This window comes from Aythya fuligula, chromosome 3 (assembly GCF_009819795.1).
Source record: "Aythya fuligula isolate bAytFul2 chromosome 3, bAytFul2.pri, whole genome shotgun sequence".
In the NCBI taxonomy this organism is placed as follows: Eukaryota; Metazoa; Chordata; class Aves; order Anseriformes; family Anatidae; genus Aythya; species Aythya fuligula.
This window is the reverse complement of record NC_045561.1, coordinates 51,050,912-51,062,665: the sequence shown is the minus strand read 5'-3', so window position 1 is coordinate 51,062,665 and position 11,754 is coordinate 51,050,912. Positions and strand designations below refer to the sequence as shown.

The window sequence follows — 11,754 nt, the reverse complement described above, 5'->3', positions numbered from 1 at the left end:
GCCGCTGCATAAATAGGAGCGGGACAGAAAAATGCTTAAACGCTGAGAGAAGCCTGGGACGGCTCCTGCAGAGGGGACAGCTAAGCAGCTAGGCAACCTGCTGAGCTTGTGCCTTCCTCCTTAACGCTTGTGCTTTGTCGTTTCTGATCTTTCTCCCACCTGAAGCTGATGCCTGCGGGACGAGGCCGGGAGGACGGTGGCGCTGTGTTCGGGAGGAGCGTCGATGCCCGCTGGGATGGCGCTGGTCGCTTCTAGCAACCCACCGCCACCGCGCTCCAGGGGAGCTCCTGCAGCGGGGATGGAGGTGCACCACAGCAAGCTGGACTTCTTCTGCAAGCTGGGCTACAGCAAGCAGGACATCTGCAAAGTGCTGGAGAACCTGGGCCAAGAGGCCCTGGAGGACGACGTGCTGAAAGAGCTGATTCGGATGGGGAGCAAACCCCAGGCTCTGGAGAGCCAGGCTCAGCCCGCCCCGCCAAAGCTCATTGCCCGGGGGTCCTGCAGCACCTCTCCGGTGTCACAGTGGCTTGGGGGAGACGAAAGTGATTCCTCCAGTCACTTGAGACCCATTGTGATCGACGGCAGCAATGTCGCGATGAGGTAAGCTGTGTTTCCTGAAAGGCATCTCCCTTCCTCGGTGGCTTTTGAATTGTACAGCTGCTGGCTTGAAGCGTGTTTTTTCCAGGTGAGGGGTGCACTGAAGTATTTGATGTATAATATATCAAGCACTGCTTATTCCTCTTCTTTGGCTGAGGCACAGCTTATGGGCACCTTCTGTCTCTAAGCCCATAGATACATACACCTAATGCAGTCACTGGCTTTCTCTGCATTTTGACCTTTTATAAGGTAATGTCAGCGTGATTCAGCAGCTCTTTCCCCTTTAGCTCACCACCCATGTTTCCCTACCTTTCTGGATGGGCACCTAGGATTTCTAGGAGGACAGAACAGCCCCACTTAGGAAGCAGAGGGAAAATTGAAGACAGGTGGCTGTGGTCCCTAACGAAATCAAAGCTGTATTGTCTTCACTTACAACTAAATACTAACAAAGTTCCTGGCTTGTTATATATAATTTTTATTTTTTGATAGAAATATCAGGAAAACGATAACTGACTTTTGAGTTAAATAGTCTTACTTCTTCCTTAATTCATTCTGTTTCTGGGAAACGTGATAGCAGCCCATGCTGGCCAGTTATATTTCCTAGGTAGCGTCCTGACACCGTAAAAGCACCCTCAGTGCTGCAGAGGCTGGCATTTCCCTGTGGACGGGCAGTCCAGGGGCAGCAGCGTGTTGGCCTCTGTTCATTCCTCTGAGCAGTGCGAGCTGTCAGAGGCCCCGGGACACCCTGGCCATCCACCACTCCTTCCCCTCAGCCTCCCTTTCCTCTCTGCGGGGCCAAGCCCGTCCGTGCACCTCTGAGCAGAGCAGAGGAGGGCTTCCTGCTCTGGTCACCCCGGGGTGAGGTGAGGTGAGATCACAGCCCCCCTAATTAGAGGGCAAAAGGGACACATGCAGAGCAGGTGGTTCTGGAGGCTAAGTTGTGCCATCTTCTGGATGAAGGGAGAAATCCCTCCCGAAAGCAAGGGGATCCTCGGGGAAGCCCACAAGTAGTGAGGAATACCCAACAGCTGTCCTGGGGTCTCCTGTCTGTTTGCATTTTCACCCTAGACCCTCCTTAGGGGTCCTTCTGTCTCTGTGTGAAATAAATGAGCACCAGCTTAGGCGGAGCAGCTGAGCAGGGCACCCACCCTGTTGTCATTTTAGGGGCAGGGATACCTGTGGCTGGCTCGGTTCTGCCGGCACAGCCGTGTCCTTGCTGACGTCCCGGGGTTTTTGGAGCAGGCAGAGGGGGACAGAGCAGAGAACAGCGCTGTCTGTAAGGCAGCAGCAGCTGCAGCCTTGCCACATTGACCACACGCCCACCAAAATGGTTTTCGAAAAGCTACCTGTGCTTCCAGCATGTGAAACTTAACTCTTTTTAAGAATAGCTTCCAAGATGCAAGGCAGAGAGCTGTTTGCCTGCCTAGATTCCTGAATGCTGGTGTTTTGCCATGGATTCCTTTTCTTTCACGGAAAAGGAATTAGAGGAATGTGCCGTAGTTCCCGGTTTCAAAAAGGCGAAGGTTTTGCAGCTCCTCTCAGACATCCCCCGACTCTGCCTCGATAAAGTTAAGGACTACTTGGCAGAGTGGAGAAGACTCCTGAGCTTGTCAGCTCATACCGACCTGATGCAGCCTGGAGGGAGCTGCTTTGCTGTCCTGGATGTCTTTCCAAAGTGGAGCTGGATGACATTTGCCTTTGGATAATGGGATGGGCTTGGTGAGTGGTAGCCCCGTTTCAATTTTTCTGGTCTGCTGCTCTCAGAAGAAGGGCCATTTACAGCATAGTCAGGGAAAAGCGATGTTAGGTTTGCTTGCTGGAAGAACATCATCACCAACACCATCACCAGTAAAAGTGCAGGAGAAGCAGCAGCTTAGGGATGGAGCTATTAAAATGTTGGGGCTTGGAGAAGGACTTGCCTCTGTGGAGAAAAACATCTCGAGCCTTTGTATTCCCGTCTTGGGACTGGTGTTTCTGGAGCACTTCCGAGATGGCACCAAGGGCCTGTTGTGGGGTGCAAGGTTTTGAAAAAGATTGATGTGCCCCGATGTAATAAAGCAATTGGAAGATTTGGCAGTCACCAGGCAGCCTATCCGCAGACTGAATGGAAAGTAACCTTGCCTTCAGCTGAGTCTGGCATTAGGCTCTTAAATTCCCTTCCTTAGGCTGTACTTGGTTATCAGGGGTAAGCAGTGCTGGATCTTGATGCTTCAAGGCAGTAATTAGAAAGTCACCTGACCTTCTAATTCACCTGCCCAAGTGACTTTCAGTCTGTTCTTGGTAAACTCCAACCATTAAAACCAAACCAAACTTGTTCTAGAATAGAGATTATACACATTGAGCACTTCAGCTCACAGTATAGGCTCTTCTTTTTTTTTTTTTTTTTTTTTTTTTCGTAAGAATTCCCATTGCCTGGATTTCTATTAATAGACAACCAGATTTTATCCTCCCAACTGTACCATTTCTGATTTGTGGTCACTATTTCAGTAGTATAACTTCCATTATATATATAAAACATGGCTATAAGGTTGATATAAGCAGAATCTGGACTTGAATTTCTGGGGGCTGGGGAGGAAAAAGGCTTCTAGGACTGTGGCATCTTCTTCAGCTGGTCAATCACTGCAGGTAGGTGTAGTAACGGAGCATGAGAGTCACTTACATCCATGTTTCACAGAGGGGAAAGCAGGAGTGAGATTGTGGTGATGTTATCCAGAAAGCTCAAAGTACAAGGATGAGGTTTCTGTAGATACTGCTGGGGTGTCTATCCATTTCAAGACCTTTGTGAAGAGTTTATTTTTGTTTCCTTGTGCAGAAACAATCAACAATTTGCCTTCCTTTACACGTGCACTGCACTATAGTCAAATTTTAGATAACAGACACATAGTATGAACTTTCCAAAGGGGAAAGAGACTTAGGAGGGATATGACCCCTATCTATTTTCCTTGGGCATACTTTCTGTGTCTTGTTTTGAACACGGATAACTGTCCAGAACCCACTTTGCCTGCATCTGCTACAGTGCACATCCTGGGGGTTTCCTACCTCTTTGTGCAATGAAGACAAAATCTACCAACTTGGGCAAGATAAAGATGGGCCAGAGGCATCCTTGGCCATCCCAGCTGAGGGCTTGTCCCTTTTTGGGTGTCCTGGGTAAGATTCCCGATATTTCTGATCCTGCCTCTTGCAGTTTTTCTTTCTCTGTATTTTGACTCCTGTTTCCAGATGAGGCCAGCAGCAGAATGACCTGCAATCACACTTGCAGCCACATGAAAGTCTGTGTGTCACTGTTACCACAGAAGGAAATCCCCACATTTTGTTTAATGCAAGAGAGTCTCATGGGTTTCTGCACATGCTGGAAGAAAATCCGTCCTCAAACCATTATCAGAGAAGGCATGTGAAGGGTCTGACACAACTTAGGTCAAGGTCTTGCTGGTACTTTAGTCCTAAAGTCCATCTAGATACAAGTCCAAGCCCATCTAGATGCAGATAAAAGCAGCAGATTTGGTTAGCAGGCAGGTCATAGAAATCTGGGAAGGAATATCTCTGTCTTAAAGCATCCAAACTTCTTCATATAACAAGTGGTCCTGCTGGAGGAGGTATTTGGCTCTGTCCAACCGGGATAGCTTGCTCAGGACTGGAGGGTTATTTTCTTGGAAACTGGTGAATGACACAAAAGCTGTATGTTTTGCTTTTTGTTACTGATTCAGTTAGAGACCTCTGTATGCTTCCTCAAATCTTTGCCTCACCATCCTCCTCCAATTTCGTTTTCTTTTTAAGCCATGGGAATAAAGAGGTCTTTTCCTGCTGGGGGATCCGCCTGGCGGTGGACTGGTTCCGAGAGAGGGGGCACACCTACATCAAGGTTTTTGTCCCGCTTTGGAGAAAGGAGCCCCCTCGACAAGACAGTCCCATTGCAGGTAGGCCACTATCCCAAGCATAATTTGGCAACCACTAGGTGCAGTTTGGAGGCAGAGGTGTGAAGAATCCAGTACGGTTTTGCCCTGTAAACACACAGTGCAAACAGTGTCTAAGGTCTCCATCTCCATTAGTCACTAATTTATTGCCACATGCTCCTGGCTAGCAAGTAAAACTGCAGACTGGGCTTTGTTACAGTGCTTAGAAGCCTTCTGCTTCGAAAGCACCAGTTTCTGCCAGATGAGTTAAAGAATAATGAATTTGTTAGCTCACAACAGGACTGCAGAGTTTGTACGCCAGCCAGTAAGCAGTGAGATTGTTTCTGAACAGATATGTTTCACGGGTTATCCAAAAGTGTCAATGTCCAAAACGTGTTCAGTGTTGCATAACTGCTCTCAGTCTATCAGTTAGCCTCTTACCCTGACACAGGGGCTGCACGGGTTCCTCAACCAGGAGAAGAAAGTGCATCGTTTGAGGTCTGTGATGGAGATGTAGACTGTACAGAAATAGATCAGCAAGATGTGTGCCTGCAGCTTGATGTCTACAGCTGAGAAGGCTAGCAGCCCACCTCCCTGCGAGGCAGGAATGGCAAGAAGTCAGAGTGTGCTCAGTGGCAGAGAACTTATTTATTGATTTTATCAGGCACATCTTATCTCCCAGTGATACTCACAGTGGGGCTGGTTATGAGCTTCCTAGCATCTACTGGGGTAAAAAGGGAACTACAGGAGTTCAGCATCCTTTAATGGTTAAGACATAAAAATCAATAAAAGGCACCTCAAATTTTATGAGCTGATGCTTTTATAAAATACTTAATTTTGTAAACTGCCAAACAACCACTAGGTACCACTGTACCTAAAATCACACCGCTTCAAGTTGCCTGAAGTGCTGAAACATCTCTAGATTCCTGTAGGTTTCTAGCATGACTGATATCAGGTCACCATTAATTGATTTATTTATTTTTTATTCCTTTTTTCCCCCTTCTCCTTCTGCCAACCACCCCACCAGATCAGCACATTCTTGAAGAGCTTGAGAAGCAGTCGATCCTTGTGTACACCCCCTCTCGGAAGGTGAAAGGCAAGAGGGTGGTTTGCTACGATGATCGCTACATTGTGAAAGTTGCGTATGAGAAAGACGGAGTCATTGTCTCCAACGACCACTATCGGGATCTCCAGAATGAAAACCCTGAGTGGAAGTGGTTTATCGAGCAGCGGCTGCTCATGTACTCGTTTGTCAGTAACAGGTAAGGGAACATTGCTGTTTGTTGTTGAACAATCTGTAACTTAAACATTATGGGCCAAGACAGCTCAAACATTGCTGCACCTCCGGCTAGCACTGGTGTATGTGAACCCTGTTGGGAAAGGAATTTATCACAACTTTTCTTAACTCACTTCTTTAGTTCCTGCTCCCTCAGCTTTGGTTGTAAAACCCCATGTCACTTCTCGGTGAACTTCTCTATTTAAATGGCAATATTAATGACCAGCTTTGCTTCTCGCCAATCCAAATTGGGGCGTTCAACCAACACCTAGAATGTGTTCAGTTCTATTTCCTAGCAGTGTAACTGAATTAAATCAGAGAGGGGAGGCTGGCTAAGTTTTTTTTTTTTTTTTTTTTTTTTTTGATACCCCTACAGGGCAGGAGAGTACTTCTTCCTGTGCTTTTATGATCGTAACTTTCTGATAGAAGAGAAAGGAGAAACTGGTCTCTGGCCCCTTGAGCATCCTTGCTGGGGAAAGTCTTGGTTGACACACTGGTGCTGTGTTCATGAGACTGAGCTGTGTGCTCCTTGGTTTGCACAGTTTGTACAAACTTTGTACACAGTTTTGGGAGTCTCTTAAATAAAACAGCAGCCTGAAGGTGGAGGTTTCAGTTCCATCCTGTGGATAAACAATCTCCCTGCCTCCCCCTTGCTCCCCACCTGCTTTGCGCAGTGGGAAGTGTGGTGGAGTGAGGGTTCATTCAGATCAGAGCTATATGAATCGGTTTTCTCCCTGAAGCATTGCATTCAGGTGCTGGCATAGACGAGTAAACAGTTTGTCTGAGCACTTTGCAGGCCTTGTTAGCACCAAGGCTTTCCTGAACCCTCGAAAATGCTGGGCATGTTCGTTGCACCGGATGGGTACTATGAACTGTAGCTCCCAATTAAGGAGTGGCTTCAGACCCCGTTCTCCTTTTTTTTAAAAAAAAGTGGATTTGTTGTGGAAGGGAGCTGGGTGGAGGGACTACAGAGGCATTTGCTGCTGTTTTGGAAGAAAAAGGAAGTGATACTGTGACATCTGGGGCTGCTGCCAGGCCAGGGCTGTGCCAAGCCCCAGCGTCTTTCCAGTTGTTTGAAGTTATTAGGAAATGAGAAGAGTGGCTAATGTGAAGGTGAAGCACTGTTGGCTCGGCAAGCAGGAGGGATAATGCAGCTCCTGGAGGCCAGGCTGTGAAAGCATCACAAGCTTGTCCTGCCCCGAGCTTGTGCAGCAAGCTGTGGCAGCACTCAAAGTACTTCTGTTATTCCTGTGACTTCTCCTTTTTCAGGTTTATGCCTCCTGATGACCCCCTAGGCCGGCACGGACCCACCCTTAATAATTTCCTCAGCAAAAAGCCTGTGCTTCCTGAACCAACGTGGCAACCTTGCCCCTACGGTGGGTTCCTTTATGCTCCTCCAGGGCCTTGCTCCCTTGCTGTGGGGGGTGCCTGCACTCCCTACTGCACCCTCAGTGTGGTAGAAGATGGGGATGAGGCTGCTCAAGCGTGTGGTGCTCCCACTGCGGGACAGCTTTCCTGAAATTCGGAGGTAGATCTCTGCACACCGTTTTTCAAAGCCGCTCTCTGTAGCAGTAGGTTTCCCAGCCCCTCGAGTGCAGCAACCAGAACACAGACCAACGTCAGACTTCACGCAGAAACTTCCTTCCGCTGCTGCAGCCTGCTATTTCGGTCAGCAGCATGTAAATCTGGGGGTCAAAAGTGGCATGTGGGAAAGTGGCACTTCCCCTCTGTGCTGCTGGAGCTCACCCCGGCCTTGTGGCCGCATAGCGCTGGGGAGAAGCCCTGGGTACGCGAATTGATGGTAGCACTGGTAACAATCTCCTATTTGATATATGTATTTTTAATTCTTTCAGGTAAGAAATGCACCTATGGTAATAAATGCAAGTTCTACCACCCGGAGAGGCCACACCAAGCTCAGCTGTCAGTCGCTGATGAGCTCCGAGCCAAGACCAAGGTGCCTGGCGGCCTGGGGAAGGAGGAGGAGCCATGCACCCACTCTCCATGCCGGACAGGCGGCGATCCCGTGCCCCCTGCCACTGGCACAGAAACGCTGCAGGGAGCCAACAGCGGTGTGGGGCACTGCTGCTACACGGCCTGGTCCCCAGGCAGCTACTGCCCGCGGCTGGCTGACGCCTGGGCCCTTGGCCCCGACCCTGCCCTGGAGCAGGACCAGAGGCTGCCGGAGGCCCTGAGGGACGGAGGAGCCCTCGTGGAGGAGCTGTCATTGCTCTCCATCAGCGAGGAGGCGTTTGGTGGAGCTGGGCCAGCCCGTGTCCCCCAGGACCGAGAGGTGGCTGACAGCCCGCGGGGCTGCTGTGGCCTTGGGCACGGCCCCTTCCTGCTCCACCACCACCACCCCTCGGACTGTGTCTGGAGGCACCTGGAGCACCGCTGGCCCCGGGAGAGCCCACAGGAGCCCAGCAGCCGCTGCCTCCCTGCCAGGTCTCAGCACTGCCCAGCCCTACAAGCACAGCAGCAGCAGCAGCAGCAGCACCTCCTGCCTCCCTCCACCATGTCTCCAGCTGGGCTGCTGCAGGGGTACGGCGAGCAGTCTGCACTGCCCCGCCGCTGCTTCCCCAGCCAGTCCCTGCTGCTGGACACCAGCAGCGGGCTCAGCTTCTTCCAGAAAGCCTACGCTTACCCCGATGCTGCTTACTGCAGCTACTGGCCGCCCCCCGCTGCACGACCTCCTTGTGCCCAGCCGGCCAGCATCCACAGGGAGCTGTGCACCATGTTCTCCTGTGCTGAGGTGAACCGAGTCATGGCCTTGTACCCCGACATCAAGGACATGGCTAGTTTGACTTTACTCATTCAAAGACACAGGAACTTGTGAAAACTCCAGGTTAAGCTTCCCGGCAAATGCAGAGCTGCTGTTTTGAGGGTTGTCTGTGTTCTTAAAGGGCTTATGGCTGTTCAAGTAGCGCGCATCTAAGCCTCGACCAGCTATGGTGCATGGGGTATCAAGTCATTGTGGTTCACAGCAGTGGGGTTCATAGCATTTATCTTGCTTGGACATGAAAGGAGGGCTTGGGTGAACCTCCCCGTGGCCTGTTTTTTAGGCTGGTTCCTTATTAATTCCTTGAAACACTAGACATGTTTTCAAAGTCTTAAAGTCCTGGTCAACTACCATGAAAGAGGCATTCTCCATGGGTCTCATTAAAGAGCTCCTCACAGACTTATCCTGACTAGCAGAAAAAGTAATTTGGCATATTTCTCCTAGCATGCGGCTGTGCTCTCTGCTAGAAGGCATCTTCAGGTCCCCGTCAGTGCCTGATGGCTTTAATCACTAAAGCAACCCTGTCCTACGGGCGCAGCCCTGCATCTGTGAGCTTTAAAAGAAGCAGCTAGCGTTTATGAACCAATGCTGTGAACCCATAAGGTTACTAGTAGGAGTTGTGGAGAGACTCCAAGCTCTTGGAAACAGCTGCAGGTATATTTCTCAGGGCTCAAGCACAACATAAATCAAGTCAGGGAAGTCATTGTTAATGTAAGTCCTGCTGTGGACTGAAGGCTCTGGGCTGTTTCTTCTTATTTGAGTTAACACAGACAATAGCAAAGAGGAAAAAAAACAACAACTTTAAAGGGCCTCTGTTCTAGTGAACAAGAAAACTGTTGTTGAATTAACCCTTAATTACCAAATGTGGTCCCATAATGCTATTATACAGATGATTTATGATTACAAACATTTAAACTGTGTTCTGCTGGGACGTTCGATTTTCAGTAAGCTGTAAAGCTGCTAATCTCTGCATTATTCCACTGACTTCTTTAGGGTATAATTCAAATGTTAAGGTTGATCCTGAAAGTTTTTGGCATTTTACCAAAGTTTGAGTATGTCAGTATGACATGTTTTAAAAATTATTTAGCACATTGTAAAATGATCACCTAGAACACTTTGCTCTGAATATGTTTGTTTGTTTGCTTTTTTTAAAAAACGTTTTTTATACCATTCCTTTTAGCACTGATGGATAATTAGGTCTAATACTCAAGATTTATAGAATCTCTGCACTCTGTGGCCCTACACTCTAGGTTAGGTTCTTCTCAGAAGTACAAGAATTAAACAGAAATTAAACAGATCTTGCTGAGTTCTCTTGTTTTTGAAAAGGTGACCAAGGAGAAGTAATTTACCCTTAGTAACACTATCAACTATCAAATGATTCATCTTGAATGTGGTGCTACTTTAACCTGTTTCCTTCTGGAAACCACCAGCACCTTTTTATTTTTTTATTTGTTTAAAGACTCATCAGCAAATTAGTACAGAAATAAGCAAACTGTATCAGCTGAATTGCTTGTGGTCATATGGTGGTTGACTCTGTCAAGAAATAATTATAGCTTTTTCCTCATGTTATTTTCCACTAGTTATAGTCATTTTAATAGTTATTTTTTTTTAATAAATTACCTCATTCAGATAATAAGTTTTGGATCATCAGAACAGCTTACAAGAAGATATCCACTGGAAAATGCACACAGATTAGAACTGATGTTAAACCAAAACTATGGAAAAAGTGTCCTGTGAACTACTTTGGAAAGTATTTAAGTTCTAAAGCCATTGTTAGTTGCCATAAGATATGCACACACTGCTTTTAACACATTAAAGTGACCAGACAGGCTCACTGCATTGCCTCACAACCTGCACCAGAGCTTTCCAAGCTACCTGCTTGCACATTGGCACACTCAAAAAGTGCCATGCAGAGTGGATAAATGCCTTTCCCACGTGCTCAAACAGCAAGTTCCAAATGACAACATTCAGAAAATACACATGCGATATGTATGGTTATAGCCTGCTGCAGTGCCAACATTTGTTTTTATGTCTGGAATGGAGGTAGGTTACCTGTTTCAATACAGAAAGCATTTAAAGCATAGAAAAAAATGGCATGATGCCTTTATACAGTGCCCTTGGCTTGCTGGCAACACATGCGTAAGCTTTTCTCCTTTTCCTTCGAGAATGCACTGGAATTTGCTGCTTGTTCAGAACCTCTCTCTTACATTTAATAATTTATTTTGCATTAATTTCTGCTATAGTCACTAAGAAATCTTTCAGTAAAATACTTAGAATGTGCATTCTACTGAGAAAGCGTCTGAGAAAATAAATCAGACTTCGGTGCTAAACAGAACTTGATTTCTCTTGGCTCATCCACTCAGAGGGATTTTTCTCATGAAGTTTGTGTTTCAAGGGCAGAGCAGCAGCAGCGTTATGTCATTGAGTGTTGCAGAGGAACTCTGCCCTTGGCAAAAAGCCCACGGCAAGCACAAACCGTTTTGTTATTTTGCCACTGAGCAAGCATGTGGGACTCAGGACCTTCTGCTTCAGTCTTTTATACTCTCCAAGACAGTAGGATCACTTTCTGGCTTGAGAGGTAAGGGAAGAAATTGCTAACAGAAAGGAATAGGTACCTCTTGTGCAGACACGATAGACGGCTGTTGCCATTTGGTGTCTCTGCTGAGATGCATTTGAGTCCAGCTCTCGCTGCCAAGTTGAAAATGAATCCATAAATCCCAACAGCCTGAGAGTCTCAGAAAGCCCTTGATGTGTTTTGCTCTTTGGTCATCAAGACTCTTTTAGAAGATTGAAGCAGTGGGAGCAATCCTCCAGGAGCCTGGCTGCTTTCCTAAGGGAGATTTGCAAAGTTGCCAAATTTATTTTAAGACTTAAAAAACAAAACAAAACAACAAAAATCATAGAAGAGGAGCCTCTTCCCTTCTCCACGCTCACTCTTTCCCCAAAAGTTGGGAAGCCAAAGATACCCCAGTGTGTGAGTGGCTGGGGAAGCTGGATACAAGTATTTCACTGCAGGGTCGTGGCATGAAAAGGGCACTGAGCACGGCCCTGCCCAGCACTGCTGCTGGAGCCTGCTGCTCTTCCCTCAGCTTCCCTAGAGCAAATGTTTCTCCACGAGCCTGCTAACGGTCTGGTGAGCCTATATGCCATGACAATTCACGCCGTAGGGAGGGCTTTGAAGTAGGTGATCTTGCTCTGTATCAAACACTTGGTGT

The 11,754-nt window shown here is 47.7% G+C and overlaps 1 protein-coding gene across 1 annotated transcript; it reads left to right on the top strand.

The window, feature by feature from the left end:
* The first annotated feature begins 283 nt into the window (after nucleotides 1-283).
* On the top strand, nucleotides 284-8,596 carry ZC3H12D (zinc finger CCCH-type containing 12D). Its single transcript, XM_032185688.1, has 5 exons — nucleotides 284-600; nucleotides 4,372-4,511; nucleotides 5,515-5,749; nucleotides 7,033-7,139; nucleotides 7,617-8,596. Exons 1-5 carry the CDS (start codon nucleotides 299-301, stop codon nucleotides 8,594-8,596), a joined length of 1,764 nt encoding a protein of 587 aa, XP_032041579.1. The 5' UTR covers nucleotides 284-298.
* Nucleotides 8,597-11,754: the final 3,158 nt, after the last annotated feature.

What these genes read in the sequence shown, in the direction of transcription:
- ZC3H12D (XM_032185688.1), top strand. Translation starts at nt 299, where the DNA reads ATGGAGGTGCACCACAGCAAGCTGGACTTCTTCTGCAAGCTGGGCTAC. An exon ending in ACAAGACAGTCCCATTGCAG is followed by an intron (nt 4,512 to 5,514) that starts GTAGGCCACTAT and finishes CCACCCCACCAG; the next exon opens with ATCAGCACATTCTTGAAGAG. An exon ending in GTGGCAACCTTGCCCCTACG is followed by an intron (nt 7,140 to 7,616) that starts GTGGGTTCCTTT and finishes TAATTCTTTCAG; the next exon opens with GTAAGAAATGCACCTATGGT.